The sequence below is a fragment of the Grus americana genome, chromosome Z (assembly GCF_028858705.1).
Source record: "Grus americana isolate bGruAme1 chromosome Z, bGruAme1.mat, whole genome shotgun sequence".
NCBI lineage: Eukaryota > Metazoa > Chordata > Aves > Gruiformes > Gruidae > Grus > Grus americana.
This window is the reverse complement of record NC_072891.1, coordinates 14,259,111-14,274,541: the sequence shown is the minus strand read 5'-3', so window position 1 is coordinate 14,274,541 and position 15,431 is coordinate 14,259,111. Positions and strand designations below refer to the sequence as shown.

At 37.8% G+C, this 15,431-nt stretch overlaps 1 protein-coding gene across 1 annotated transcript in view; it reads right to left on the bottom strand.

The window, feature by feature from the left end:
* SLC1A3 (solute carrier family 1 member 3) overlaps nucleotides 1-15,113 on the bottom strand; it is a 63,420-nt gene extending 48,307 nt beyond the window's left edge. Inside the window, exons 1-2 of the mRNA XM_054810828.1 lie at nucleotides 14,965-15,113; nucleotides 13,075-13,349 (exon numbers count right to left, since the gene is read on the bottom strand). Of these exons, the coding sequence (XP_054666803.1) occupies nucleotides 13,075-13,255 (181 nt within the window). The 5' untranslated portion in view covers nucleotides 13,256-13,349; nucleotides 14,965-15,113. The remainder of the gene's footprint in view (nucleotides 1-13,074; nucleotides 13,350-14,964) is intronic.
* Nucleotides 15,114-15,431: the final 318 nt, after the last annotated feature.

Genomic DNA, 15,431 nt, shown 5'->3' with positions numbered 1-15,431 from the left:
TGCCGACAAAATCACAATTGTTCTTAACCTATTTCTTTGCTTGTCACAAGAACGGACTCACCAGTTCACTTGCATGCTTTTGATTTTCATCTTTTTTTTTTTCCCCGTAATTTTATACTGAACCTTCCCCCCACTCTCACCGCCCTTGCATATCACCTGCTCCTTTCTTACTTTCTGGTTTTCCTTATGTAGATAGGGAGGTATGTTCACTTTGAAACCATTTTTTTGAACCTAAATACTAGGTACCTAACCAAAATATTCAGTACCTAAATAATGCAGCAGACTTTTTTTGGTGATTGTTTCATTACTTTTACTAATTTTGCCTTAAAGATTAACTCTTATGCTAATTATTGTTTAGTAGCTAACTAGTTACTTTTTTACTTAATTCATTTAATTTAGAAGCAGCAGTTACTGCCTTTAAGCATTTGAGAACTACTTCTGGTATTATACAGTCATCAGTGTTGCCTTATTACATCTCTTTCTTTGACCTTTTTTATCCTAAAGGTGTAAGATGATGACCCTCTTTAAACGTCCTTCACACAAACTATATTTGATGGGATAACCTAAAAAGCACTTTATGAGTATTGACTCCAAAAAAGGAGAAATGCTTTTTGTTCAGGAGAGTCAGTTACAGGCTCTTTTGTCCAAGTCCTGTGGTAGGCAAATAGCTAAGGCAAGGAAGGGTGTGTATGGCATCAAACTGAGGGGAATAATGCTGTGGAGAGCATCAAATTGCTGCAGTCAGGAAGAGACTACAATTTAAGCTGATCTTTTTATAGGGTAGAGTAGGGTAGGGTAGGAAGAATGGGATAATTTTCCATTGGAAGGGACCTACAACGCTCACCTAGTCCAACTGCCTGACCACTTCAGGGCTGACCAGAAGTTAAAGCATGGTGTTAAGGGTGTTGTCCAAATGCCTCTGAAACACTGACAGGCTCGGGGCATCGACCACCTCTCTAGGGAGCCTGTTCTGGTGTGGGACCCCCCTCTCGGTAAAGAAATGCTTACTAATGTCCAGTCTGAACTTCCTCTGGCGCAGCTTTGAGCCATTCCCACATGTCCTGTCATGGACAGGGTACCAGGGAGAAGAGATACGCACCTCCCTCTCCACTTCTACAGGAAGCTGCAGAGAGCCATGAGGTCACCCCTCAGCCTCCTTTTCTCCAAACCAGGCAAACCCAAAGTCCTTACTTCAATGCACTTGAACTTGTCAGATACTGAGATGAGCTCATTTGTGGGCTAAACCAGGGAGGAACTATTTTTTACTGAGTTAGTTTTCTGCTGGTTTAGTTCCCTGGACAGGTTTACGGCTGTGTGAGATGATGGTGGTGCTGGTGCAATGGCAAGGGAGGAAAGCAAACATTTGAGGGTGGAAATACGCAGCCAGGGACAGAGGTAGGACTGGCTTAATCAATCACAGAACATAACCATAAGCAACCAGATACTCTTCCTATGGCACTCCAGAATCTGAGCTAATAGGTAGCTTAAAAGTCCTTGAATTCCCTTCGTCTGAGACCAAATTTAGAGCAAATGTATTCCATTTTAACTTGCTTCTCTGTTTCAGACCTGAAGAAGATCAAGTATCAATTGGCTTAATAAAGCCAATTGGCTTAATAAAGCCTCTATGGCTCTCACCTGACAGAGACCCAGCAGAGAATCTCACATGTATAGATGTACATATTTTTGTGTGATACGTTCCTTCTCTTTTAACTGGATGATGCCAGTGCAGTAGAAAGCTTAAGGACCTGTGCTCCAGATAGCTCTTATAGGTGGCTATACTGAAATGGAATATGGGTTAATTTGGACACAAATAGCTATGTCCCCTTTGCTTGAGAGATATCATGAGTGGAGTCATGGGAGAAGTACCATAGAAGAGATAGATTGGATTCCAGACATGATTGGATTCCAGAAGGTCCCAGTGTTACAATATATTGTAGTATGGGATGCTTCTAGCAGCAAAGTGATATGTAAAACTTGTTGACTGAATTCTGCTGGGAAGAATGAACTACCTGGTTTATCTGTTTATAAAAAACATACCTGCTTTAGTCAGGATGCACTATACATATTGTGCACAAATGGACTACCTGTGGTAGTTCTGGATGGCACAAACTGATTTGTGGCAGGTCTGACACTTTCTGGGAATGCTAAAGTCATTGTGCACATGCTACAGAGTCTACTGTGCATGCACACTGCACTCTTCAAGACTTCCAAACATCAAGCAATTTAGCTGAAACTCCTGCCTCAGTTAAGCTGTGAAAGATCAGAAAACAACAGGCAAAAAAGCTTCCAATTCCACCTGGACAGAATTCTAAGGCTGTAAAAAGAGACATGTCCAGAGAAAAGCAAATGTATAGTGAAGTAAGAGTTACATTGATGTCAAAGAATTGTTCCCTCCATCAAAAGAGAAGTCAGTGTGTTACCTTGGCTCACGGGTTATGAGAGTGCCATGGTGCTCTCAGCTATACCGAGGAGAGACAGAGCCACAGTGCTGCAGTCACTATGTGTCAGCAACCGGCCTCCTGAACCTGACCCTGAACATTTGCTTTATCCAGTGAGAGCTATTACCTGACCAAAAAGTCACACCGGACTTCTAACACCAGTATTCAGTTACAATTTGCAGACATCCAGAGGCATTTTACAATATTGACGTATTTTTATGGGCATTAGAGATAGATTAACATAGATACATAGGCACTTAATTTGCAGCTGAAAATTAAGACACTCAAAATCTGTGCATTCCATTGCCTGACTCTGGAGGTGCCTAAACTCCTGAAACACCTTTATAGCTATGGCCAGGCACTTGCACGTTGTCTTTACTCGCAGACACAGCAGCCTCTCCTTGGATTTTGTGGACAGAAGGCATACACTTGGGATGGGGAGTCTGAAGCTGTAATGAACCTAAACTGCCTAAACCAGGACACTTCTTATATCAGATCTCAGGATATAACAGCATCTGAGTGCTGTTAAAACATTGTTTTAAAAAATCACTGAAATCTGTCCTTTGCTACTTGTTGGCTCCAGTGTTAGACTCATACATTTTCACCCTTCTCTAGTTATTTGGTTCATTTGCCATTCTTCACCAACTAGGAGGTAATTTTCTTCCTTTGAGAACATGTCCAGAAGATTCTTCTCTTTTTATCGAACTTCTGTTCCTCTGCCTTCAAATTTTTTCTTATTTTTTCCCTTGTTTTCTTTGAAGTGTTTCTGTATTTATTTATCATCTTTGATTTCTCTTTTGTTGTTATTTATAAGACAAGCAATTGCAAGGCATGCGTAGAGGATTTAGAACGAAGAAGAATTTTTACTGCTGGCAGTGAAGCACTGTTCTTTATGGAGTAGGGACATTATTCTTGATTTCATCCTCAGACAAAAGACTTCATTGAAAGACAAACTACTACTAGTTTACGTACAATTAGTCTCTGAGCTATAGAAAAATACTTTTGATGCAAAACCCCCCAAATAATTCAATCAAAATTCAGGAATTTTCTGTTACTCTGCATATAAAAAAGATCAGGCATTTACAATATATGTGAGATTATATTTTGTGAAGTATTATTTAGAATTATGGTGGTACTCAGTGTTTTACAAAGTTACTGTAATACCTGGGTTTTTTCATGCCTGGGTTTACTTTGCTGCTTCACCTTCTTGACTAATATTAATGTTTTTATTCACATGAAGAATAGTTCCCTACAGATAATAAAGCTGCTCTCTTCAAGTTTACATAGTTCCTTTCTTACCTTTACATTTCTTTCTTTCCTTTTTTTCCTCAACTGGAAGCTGACATAGTCCTTAACAGCACCAAATTCTGTTTTTCCCTACTACCGGTTCAGCTACCTGTCTGTATTATTTTGTCTTTTTTACAGTATAGTAACATGGAGGAATTTGCAGTCAATGAGACTGAAATCCCACAGTGCCAAGAATTTTGTGCAAACATGCTCAGAAAACAGAGACCTACCCTGAAGAACCTCTAGTGTAGTTCAACAGCGAGCCTGAAGTTAGACCTTGATAGTTGCCTTTATTTGGTGTTGGTTTGTTTTTTTTTTTTTTTAATTCCACTTCAGACATACACTACAAAACCAGTTCATTGTAGGCTTGGCTTCGTGGATATGCAGTTTTACACCATCATTTGTGGGACATCAAATTATGCATTCCTATGTCTATGGACCTAGCCCAACTCTTCATTCCAACAAAACCACCTGTTAATTTAGCTTAGTGCTAAATCTGTAGCTGAGATGTTTACCACTGAGGATTAAGTATTTTGTTGAATCAAGATATGCCTATGCCAGGATTATTTGGGTCATGGACCATAGCTCACATGGCACACTTTTTAAAAATATTTTAAAGAATCTTTTTTATCCCGTATTTTGCTGACACATGCAAACAACCTGGGCAGACTGAGAGGAAGCATTTCCTTTTGTAGAATACAAGACTTTTGCCATATCAGGTGTAAGCATTACTGGAATCTTTTATTTATGTTTGATTTATCATTCAGTGAATTCTTTTGATAAAGGAAATCAGGTTCACGACTGAAATTCATGGACTCATGTTACCATCTTTTTAAAAAGATAGCTAGGATGCTTTCTAGCTGTTTGATTTTGTTAGTTGAGCCACTTCATCCTGGAAAACCTCAATATGAGTATGAAACTATTCATATCTAGAACCTTCCACCTATTTAGTTTACTGGTCAACAGCCTTTTTCAATACATGAATTTCCAAAAGTGTTCTATTTCAGTTGATTAAAAAGAGGTCTCATGCCTAACTTCTTGTGAGTTAACTCACCTGAAGGATGTGTTGTAGCATAGAGAATTAATTTAGATGTAGCTTCCATATAGGTTATGATACCTCTCTTCTCACTGCTAGGTGTTATTCAGAATGGCAGAATTTCCCTATCTTAAATGTCACAAAAATGGCAAAGGGAAACTGGCACCTGGAACAATACTTAATTACATAGTAAGTACCTGAGTCCAAATTGTGACCTTCGAAGTCCCTCCAGATAAAAAAGCTTAGTTCTGGAAATCTATAAAGTTAATGGGCACTTCTCTGTTTGTTTTGGAAGACCCCTCACTTCTCACTGTTCTGCTTGTGTTTTTCTCAGAATTGCCATGACCTAAACATCTATTTGCCTAACTCCAGGCTAAGTTCTGGGGATGTAGAAACCGAACATGACTGACGCATGCAGAGAATCACTTGGATTTGGGATGCCCTGTGTTCCTGTTCGTGCTCAAAGGATTACTTCACAACCTGGGGCTCTCTGCTATAGATGAGTGTTTTAGCCATTAGGTTAAAACATCATGCTGCCTTTTGCTTTCTTGGCATATGTATTTGCCTTTAGAAGTCTTGCATTTCCTTCTGCCTGGTAACACAACTTTGAAAGGAATGGTGGAATTGCATCCTCCTGTAACTTGCCTTTTGAAAGGAAAAGATTAAGCTAATTCCTGAAGCGCTGCTGACATCATTGCCACGGTGAGGGCTCTTGTGCTCCTGGATCTTGACTGGGTGAAAATATCTGGCATGGTCCTGACTCACTCAGAAAGGAGTGGGAGTAGGAATGCAAACCTGTTAGTTTGTTGGGATTTTTTTTCTCCTGGCAAGTTTTAGGCAGTTATATGTTTAGCTTGTGGAATTGCGGGGTTACCCTTTTGAGTGTTCTAGCTCTCGCCCACGCACTAAAAAAGACACCGAGCTCTGAGACTTGGATTCCACATGCAGCTTCCTTTGCTTACATTTCAAGATTTGAAGGACTAGATTGTACATCCCTGTTTGTTTAATGTGTGTATTCCCAAGTCAAAATTAAAAGACATCAAAATATATGCAGTAGTCTTATTTATCAACTGCCTTTGGTTAGTACTCCTAGGAATTCCCTGATTTATCGTCCTGCTATAGTCATACAAAGGCAATTTCACTCTTTTTTTTTAATTTAGTCCTTATGAATAGTAAAACCAGAGCATTTACTAGAGCCAGTTTGAGGGACCAACTTATGTTTTAGTGTAAACAATGCTTGACTGTTAAGCCCCATCCTTTACAGACTTTCTTTGAATAAACTAATTTTCAGTTATGCCAAATTACAGTAAATGGTGAAAACCAAGCACACACTTTGTAACTGTAAAGCTGATTTCCGTTATGATCTTCAATCCATGCCAACAGAAATGCATAGACATGTCAAATTTCAGCAAGAAAATGCATTTGTTCAATGTAAAGAATTGAACAAGAATTGAAAAGGTGAATATAACTGCTGCTAAGAGATAGGATGTGGCAGAACAATCACAAAATATGAGTAACACTAACACTTTGTTCTCCTGATTCTCCTGTTAACCTTCTGGTTTTCTTTGCCTCTTTTCCTGTGTTTATCTCTTTTCCTTTTCACTGTTTTACAGTTTGCCAGACCTATAATTTTCGTCTTTAGTTAAAAAATGCCTTATAAAATCTATCATTAAAATAAATTTCTTTTGTATGGATTTTTTAAAAGTTGCACACCCCGTGGTTTCATCCTGTTGATTAAAAGTGTAAGTGGTGTCAGTACAACTTCAAGTCTGATGGGTTGACATAATAAAGACAATAATCCAGCTCTTAGTAAAATTTCTTTCCATTTGTTCTTTCCCTCTTTTCCATAGTTTCTTCCCTATTCCATGCCATCTATTTTTTGTTGTATCAATGACTAATTTAAAATCCCTTGGTCAGGAGCCTAGTTGTTTTCTAATATACGTTGTAGACACCATAGCATATTCTATGAACAGCACAGTTGGAGGAATTAGTATGGGAAGAAGAAATCTCTTAGCTCCTTACTGGTTTTTTTATTCATCACTTTCATTGCCTTATTGCTCCAAAGCACCAGATTGAACTGAGCTGCAATATGCTGAGAAACAAATATATGACAAAATATGCTAAATCCCAAAGAAGCCAAGCTGTAATCTGAAGCTGAATGATGTACAAAATCTGAAGGGAACACACAGTAAATGAAAGGAATTGGGAGGATGGACAGAGAATATACGCAACTAACATGACTGCATATATTATTTCATGCAGTTGGTGGTTCCAGAACATCTGATTTTTTTAACAAGGTGTGGAAAAAAAAAAGTCAGTATCTCTCAGCTGCTGATCTGGAAGTCAATGCTACAGTACAAATTATCGTAATTCCTGTGTTTATATCTAACTTTTCTAGCGGCCTTGTTAACATCCAGAAGATCTAATTTATTTCTTTACCTCTCTTCAATATTAAATTTCTTTGTATAGTTTTTCAAATGCACTTATCTTGATTCACCTAAAAAGATAAGTATTCTATAAAAATATTTTTTCTTTGGTATCATAAAATCCCTGGAAACTTTTAGATGCCTTGTCATTTTGAGAAATTATGTGAGAAATTTAAGCCACATGAATGAAAGTTTCAGGAATTCATAGACAACTGAACATCCCATCTTCAGCTACACCTCCATTGTGACCAACTCAAAAGCATTCTAGTTTTACAATAGCTAGGGTGCTAGTAAGGATCTAACATTAAACATTTACTCAGCGTACAACTCATTGGCACCTTGCTTATGATCTTGTACTGCTTTGCAGTCGCCATAGTGATGACAGCGCATGGCTGCTGAAAAGTGGAAAGGAGCGGCAAGCCCTAATACTAGTTCATTTGAAATGTCTTTTTAGTCCCGTTTGATGCTCAGCACAGATTTTTTTTTACAATCTGTGGGATGACCACTGTTTTTGTTGTAACATATCTTTTGATAGCACAATTGCCATATTCTGCTGGCATTCAGGGAATTTTCTTGTAAAATCTCTGAGAAACCACATAAACATCCTAAATGTGTCATGTGGTTACTGTCCTGCGTTCCACCCAGGATATAGCCTTGAAATCTGCTTTGTAAGAAGTGGTATTACATAAATAAATTTAAATTTAATTTCTAGATAGAGTTTTGAGAATCTCACATTCCTTTTCACAAGCTGTATGCAGAGTGCAGTGAATGTACGTTTCTCTGGATCGTTTTATGACCATTCAGACATACTACTTTCGAGCACCACTTTGCAAGTCCACTGATTTGTCATTGAGTATCTTTACTGTGCATATATGCACAGCTGCTGGCTCCAGAATGCACAACTGTGATTCACAAAGTAGCCAAGTTTATTGTTTTTGCTCCATGCCACGTATGGCAAGTCCAACAATCACTGCTGTTTTATTTCAGTAACACCAGAGTGTACGACAAGAAATTAAGATTGTGATAATAAGTTAACATAATTTTATTTTGCAAGCAAGTGCTAAACTAGCATACTTTGCAGTCTGAATTTTATTACTGGCTACTTAATAGCAGAATAAATTTTATTTCTATACTCTTTTTCCTTTTTGAAAAGGATCATCTCCTTTGAATTTTTAAGTGTTACTCTGGATCTTACAGTGTCTGTTATGGGGGTTTTTTTTCCCAAAATTATAACTGTTTCTTAACTTCAAAATGAATTAAGGTTTTGCTTAGCAATTTTTTCAGAATATTACTTAGGAAGGTTTTGTCACTCAGTGAGAAAGCAATCGTGCTGGGCAGGTTTTTAGGAGAGCATTGGGATAGAGGCAATCTCTGAGTTCAGCATAAATAGAATTAATTTCTCCTTAGCTGTCCCCAAACTGTCTTGATTTTCTTGTATATATCTTAATCTTTTGTCTGGTATCACATTTCTCTCTTTGTCTTTTAACATGTTCTCTCACCTAGGACTCCCTCCCACAGCTGTTTCTCCTGTATTGATGGATCTTTGCTTTGTTCTCATGCAAATTTTACCAAGGCTGCCTTAGGCACCATCATCGTGTTCATTGTCAGTGTGTAATGGGGTCAAATACCCTTCTCTGGGTATGTCACCCCCAGCCTTCAGTGGATACAGAGGATCTGCCAATAGCAGAAAAGATGTCCCTTCAACACACAAGACACTGTCTTTTTTGTGGGTGTAATACAGGATTCTGTCTACCTGTGAATTACAGACTTCTACTCGTAGGACTCATGTTAAACCAGAGTTCAGACCAGGGGCGTGTTGAGATAGGACAATCTGCTACTCTGCACAGCTTTTCACTGTCCAGACATTTTAGGGGGTTTTATGAGGGTTTTGCCTTCTGTATTATGGAGGATCTTCTGCAGGCTTTATTTAGCTCTTTGCTTTTTTCAGGGACATTGGCAATGCCTTCATCTCTCTTGTCTTCTTCCTGTCCTTTTAACTACGTTTTTTAATAAGGATGTTGGAAAGCTTTGGGATCTTCATATATGGTGTATGGTGTTGTAGAACAGATGTTGTATGGACCTATCTACATTTCACATCTAGTTGTGAATTCCGCCTGCAATTACAGAAGGCTGGGTTCAGTGGTGCAGCCAGTCCTGTGCTCCTTTCGGTGGACAGGTAGCCAGAAAACAGAGCTGGATCCGTCTCTGTCCCCCTTGAATGTCCCAGTGGACAACTGCAGCATATAACATCAGCAGTGTAAAGAGAATTTTAGCTAATTATTTGGAGCTATAATGGCTTCATGACTATGCGGAAACTGCTTTTTATAGTGCTTTCTCCACAACCCCCCTCTACTTCACCGAGCCCCTCAATTAAAACAGTATTTCTCTGTGAACAGCTTCTCAGGATCTCTGCTCAGCAGCTTTCTGTGTCTGGATCTTTCCTTCAGTACAAGTTGAGAATCCACAGGAGATTCTTTGGCATGTAGGAGTCCTGCCAGAGTAAAGTCTGGACTCCTGTTGCAATTTTGGAAAATGGGAGGTAAGTAGCAGAGAACCAAGACAGTCTGCTGAAGGAAGGGTATCTGAAAGGAAGGCATTTTGGGGACAGGATGATGGAGCTAAGTAGCGTGGGAGAGAGGGCACTGCCTGAGATTTTGCCAGTAATTTGGCTAGCACTTCAAAGTTTTTAAGACTTCCTGCAGATTTTCCATGAGCCACCATGACCCCTAGCCTACCTTAAATTGCTCCTGGTCATTGTGACACTCTGAATTTACCAGTGGTCAGCTTCCCAAATGTGCTTCACATAATTGTTCTCATCCATTGGCTCTTGCCAAGATCACTGCAGAAAACTAATATAATATTTCTAGGTGTACCAGAAGAATCTGAAAAACTGCATTGTAACTCGCTTACTGGCCATGCTTTTCTCAAAGTTTCTCGAAGGACTTGGAAGCAGTTTAAATTTCACTAAAAACAGCAACAACAATGATAATGACGATGTGCTAGACAGACCCTACCTATGCAGAATGTGAAGTCAAAAGGACCTTTCATGAGGTTTTCGGGAAATGGAGAGTAGTGCTAAGTAATTCTCAACATGAATGATAACTTCTCATAGCTTCAGCATTAGGTTTTTAAAGATTAATTGGTTTTGTATTGTAGCAGCTAGTGAATTCAGTTTAGAATTCAGTTTGGAATCAGAGTAACATCAGAAGTTAGGGTAAACGGCTGTATTTCTCCTTATGTGAATGTCAGAAAATCTCTACCCTGCAAAATATCAGTATGCAACACAAACAAATGCATGTTGCAGCTACCTATTTCATAATAAAGTGCATGTTTCCAGACACAAACTCAAATGCCAGGCTAAGACATGTGATCCTATCCACTTAACCTCTACCAGCATCACTCCTGCTCAGCAAAGAAATTGGAAATGCTCTATTAAATAAGCTTTTTCATGTCAGTCCCTTGACAAAAGAGGCCTAAAAAAAATGTTTCTGAAGAAATGTTACTCTCTTTGAAATTTTGCTTTTCCTGAGTTTAGTCTTCATAAAAATTGCTGGACTGACAGCCTAAAAACTGATGTCATTTGTCTGTTTAGATTACAGAGAGCATTAAGCATCTTTTCTTGTAAATGATTCAACCTCAGCCTGAGCATAGTTTGGTTTCCACCTACACGCATATCCAAGCATCTCTGATGAGACAGCCAGTGGTGTTAATTGGTGGGTTAATTTCGCAATGTTGATTACTGTCTGCTAGGAAAGGGAACAAGCCCCCACTGATTTTCCACAGATCACCAAACAACAGAGAGATGATAACAACTTAGTTCTTGCCAAACTTGACAGACGGAGTTCAACCACTGATTGTATTCCAAACTCTTTAGCCAACTGTTCCCTACTTCTGAATATTTCCACAACAGCAAAAACCTCTCAAAACCCCCAGATCTTAACTTTCTGTGAGGTATCAAGTGTGAACTTATTGGTATAATCATATATATATATACACTGTAAAATTACACTACAAACAACAAATGTGAGAACATATTTGAATATTCAGTCATAGTATCGAGAAGACATTTTCCATATCTTGTACCAGATATGTCTATAGGTTCACGAGCAGGATTGGAGCAGCTGGCTCATCCTAGGCTGCACATTTTCATGAATTCTCCAGTGTCTATAGGTTCATGAGCAGAACTGGAGCAGCCAGCTCATCTTAGGCTGCACGTTTTCATTAGTTCTCCAACTTGTGTTCCAGCCTTGCTGGCACTCTGCCGTTGCTGTAGGTGGTAGTGGAGCTGTGGGCAGACGTTTGTCACTAGGCATCTAAAGCTAATTGGAACATGCAATAACAGCAAAAATCACTTGTCCGGCCTGCATTTCTGTTCCCACATTGCCAAATTTATGGGAGTCGCACTGGAGCTAGATGACAATGAAAAAAATTGCAAGAGCACATTGGTCTTGTGCAGTACAGCAGGTGATAATCTAAGAATTGCATTCTTTTGAGCTTGGACAGTGTTTCAAAACCTGCTTAATTTGTTCTGCCTTTCCTGACCATTTTAGATAAAATGGCTAAATTTTTTACCTCTGATATTATGAGAGTTTTGCATTGAACAAATTCTTATTTAGGAATTAAAAGCACTTGTGATCAAATACTGTTGATAATTATGAGAGACATTTCTGTTATAGCAATAAAGTACTTTATTTTACCAATATGCAAATTAATATAATTGTTTCCCAGAGAAAGACAATCAAGCCTGAAATTAATTTAAAATAACCCTGCAGATGTAGTATCAAGCAACAATGATGGTAAAGCCCTAAATATTACATTCCTAAAAAAGTTGTAGAAAAATAGCAAGCAGATTTATACGGAACAGCATTATCAAGGACATTAGGGTCTACATAGGTAGGATATATACCCTTATTTTAAAGTGCTAACATTTGAGTTTTCATGAGCAGATTCAGTTTCATATTTTAAACTAATTAGAAAATAAAAATGAAAGTAGTAGAATAAAGCCATAATGTTCTTGCTCACACTATAAAGAATGGTATTACATGAAGCATATGGTGTCATTTAGAAAATCTGTAGTTAACAGAAAATTACTGCAAGTGGTCATGTAATTATATAAAGGAAAAATTGTTTAAAAAATTATGTTTTTCTCAGAAGATTCTCTTTCAAATGTAAATTCAAAATGTGTAGCAATATTTTAAATTTACATTTTGGTGCATTCCAAATCTAAATGCTGTTTGATCTTCTGGATTCCTCTCCATATACTCTAAAAAAAGGCATTTAATTAGGTGCTATCTTGCAGTCCTTTGAATAAGAAGCATTGCCATTGTTGCCCCAATTGCATCTGAAAGATGCATGTGTAAGATTGTGACTGAGAGAGCATAAGCTTGTACTTAGGTTTGATTGTTTTCTATCTGTCAAGGGAAAACTGAAAAGATTGGGGCTCTAATATCTACCTTTGCTTAGAAATGTCACTTCATTTCATTCATTGATGACTTCTGTTTGTCATTGCAAGGTGTTATTTTTTGATAGATTAGGTAAATAAAAGTTGCATCCTGAGCATTTTGCTGCAGCTGGCTTTAGTAGAAAAAGATTTCATTGAAAACATTCAACTCAATTATTGTATCTGATTTGTTAAGAGAAGAATCCATAAAACAGCTGGTTGGTTTTTTTTTTTCCACCAAAATTCTCCTTAGGAATACTAGAATAATTAAAATGGCTGTTCCCTAAACTTCAACATGCAGATGTCAAAGCCAAATCTCTCCAAGCCAGAACATTCTTAGCAGTGCAGAAGAATCTGGGATTTCATTTGTAATGCAAATGGCCCCAGCAAATCGTCATTGTCAAATGCATTGGAGAACAGAATATTCCCGTTGAACAAATTACTCACCAAGAATCACAGCAACAACGGTGAAGAGCACAAAGGCATTCCTCAATAAATAACTTTTAACATCATCCTTTGTTATGCTCTGCACTTTTTTTTTTGCTAAAAGTGTACGTTTCCGGACTCCTTGTTGAATGCGTTCCATCCTACTTCCAGTTTTTGGGTCTTCTCCGTTACCTTTAGTCATTTGTCTTGCAGAAAGTTTGCTTTTACAATTAACTTCTGTCAATATCCCTTCAGAAAAGTGGAAGACTCTTTTCCGTGGGAAGTACTGGGGAAACCTGCAAGACAAGAAATATAAAATATTGCAATGATTTTAGAGGAATGATTAGCCATAGGATTACATGGAAGCAAATATTCTTCATGTTTCAGTAAAACATATATTATTTGTAATATCTAAGTTGTTGATTGCAGTTTTTGATAAATAGCCTCAATGACTGCTAAAGAACTCTTTGAAAGGAGGATTATATGGACGGATCAGATATGTATCCTATGTCTTCAGAAATTAATCTGAATTGCTGTCATGTTATAAAACCTGTGAGTAACTTTTTTTTTTTTTTGCAGTTGCTAGAGATACACCTATGCCAAATTAGTACAATTTGTAGAAATGTGAGGTGCTATCATGTTTAAAACTGCCAGCCTTGCTTCTCATCTGTTTTGCAGGCCCATATTATCTGGAAAAAAATCTAGCTCACCTTCACATTAACCATTAGAGAAATATTTTGCTTGAACTGGAATGTTTAAAATCTTCCGCATTTCAGATGTTTTTAAATGATTGAATGTATTGGCTGAATTCCTCCTTTTCACAGGGCAAAATGCAGCAGGAATAGTTTGTTTGTCCCTCAACCACTATTTAGAAGATATGTCTTTGACAGTTTTATGTTGATAACATTCATCTTTGAAGTGTATAAACTATTCAGAGCACATCTGTAAGATATCAGAAGTTATATCCCACTTAACTTGTCGCTTCAGACTGTAGTACAAATTCACATTGCAAAGTAATGCTTAGCTTAGCCTGATAGCAATTATGAGGATATAATCTGATTTTAAGAAATCACACACTGAATCAACCTTAAAATGTTTTAATATTAAAATTCCATCATTAGGACATTATTTTTCATTTTAAAATGAATTTTTTGTGGCTGCTGGGTATGAATTTATTTAATAATGGAGCCTGCACAAAAGTGTTTTCCAGACTGAGAATCCTATTTTCTGAAGTCTTAGTTAAGACACTGGTGTGTTTTTATGAAGAAATTAGAAATTACTGAATGGATAGATTTAGTTGCTTCCACTGAAATCTCTCTCCATTTATACACAGTCCAACTCTAACATCTTATTTTTAATAAATCTAGTGCCTAAATACCAAATACCTTTTTTTTTCTTTTGAAAGCACTTAGAATATAAATATACAAAGTTTCCAAACAGCATGTTTCAGAGGAAATACCATGTTGTAACAAATTTATTTTGATGAGATTTGATTACTGCTTCTACCATATGTTTCAAGATTGGCACTTTAGTGCAATATCCTCACCGAATTTTAACAGAATGCTATAAGCTTTGCTTCTTCAGAGAGTGGAAACATTCTGAGACTGAGCCAGATATTTAAGTTAGTAAGTATTCTAGCTTGGACATGATGGATTTTTTTCAGAACAATTAATTTTAGTATTTCGCTTAAAAAATAAAAAAAGAAAAAAGAAAAAAGATAAATTCACAGTGCCTTTTCCTTCCAAGATGATTAATGCAGCTAATCTATCTGTTAGAACTTACATTAAGACCAAGAAAGAACACGGATACATCCAAACGGATCGTTAACGTACATTAAGTAACATAAAAGGCAGAGAGTGAAAAATTAGGACTTTGTACTCGAACCCCCACCAAATGAAGCAACCGGCTCACCTTTTCAGGTCTTCAGTACTCTAAGAACACGTTGGTGGCAGAGAAGGTAGAGGTTTCCCAGCAAATACAGCAGAGTTGAGCGAGCGGGAGAGAGAGAAAACTGGCAATCTGCATGTGCTCTGGAATACAGCAACTTACTATCACTGTAACTTAAGGAAAGGGGAGGAGACTGCTAGCCCAACTCTGAAAAAAATGAAAACACATCAGAAGAGAGGGGAAAGCTGAGCTTCTGGAATATTGATTAGTCTTGGCGCAGTGAAAGCAGGGTCAGTTTCTTTGTTTTTCCTTTAGACCACTTTCACGCTTTGTCAGTTCAGCTTCGTTAGAAATGCAAAATCAGAACCCAGGAAGAATTGAAGGATCGCACGCGCACATACACAGAGCAGGGGAGGCTGGCGCGCTTCTTCATTAGATATTCCAGACTGGAAATCTGAAAAGCCTAAACATAACTACGTATCACTATTCCT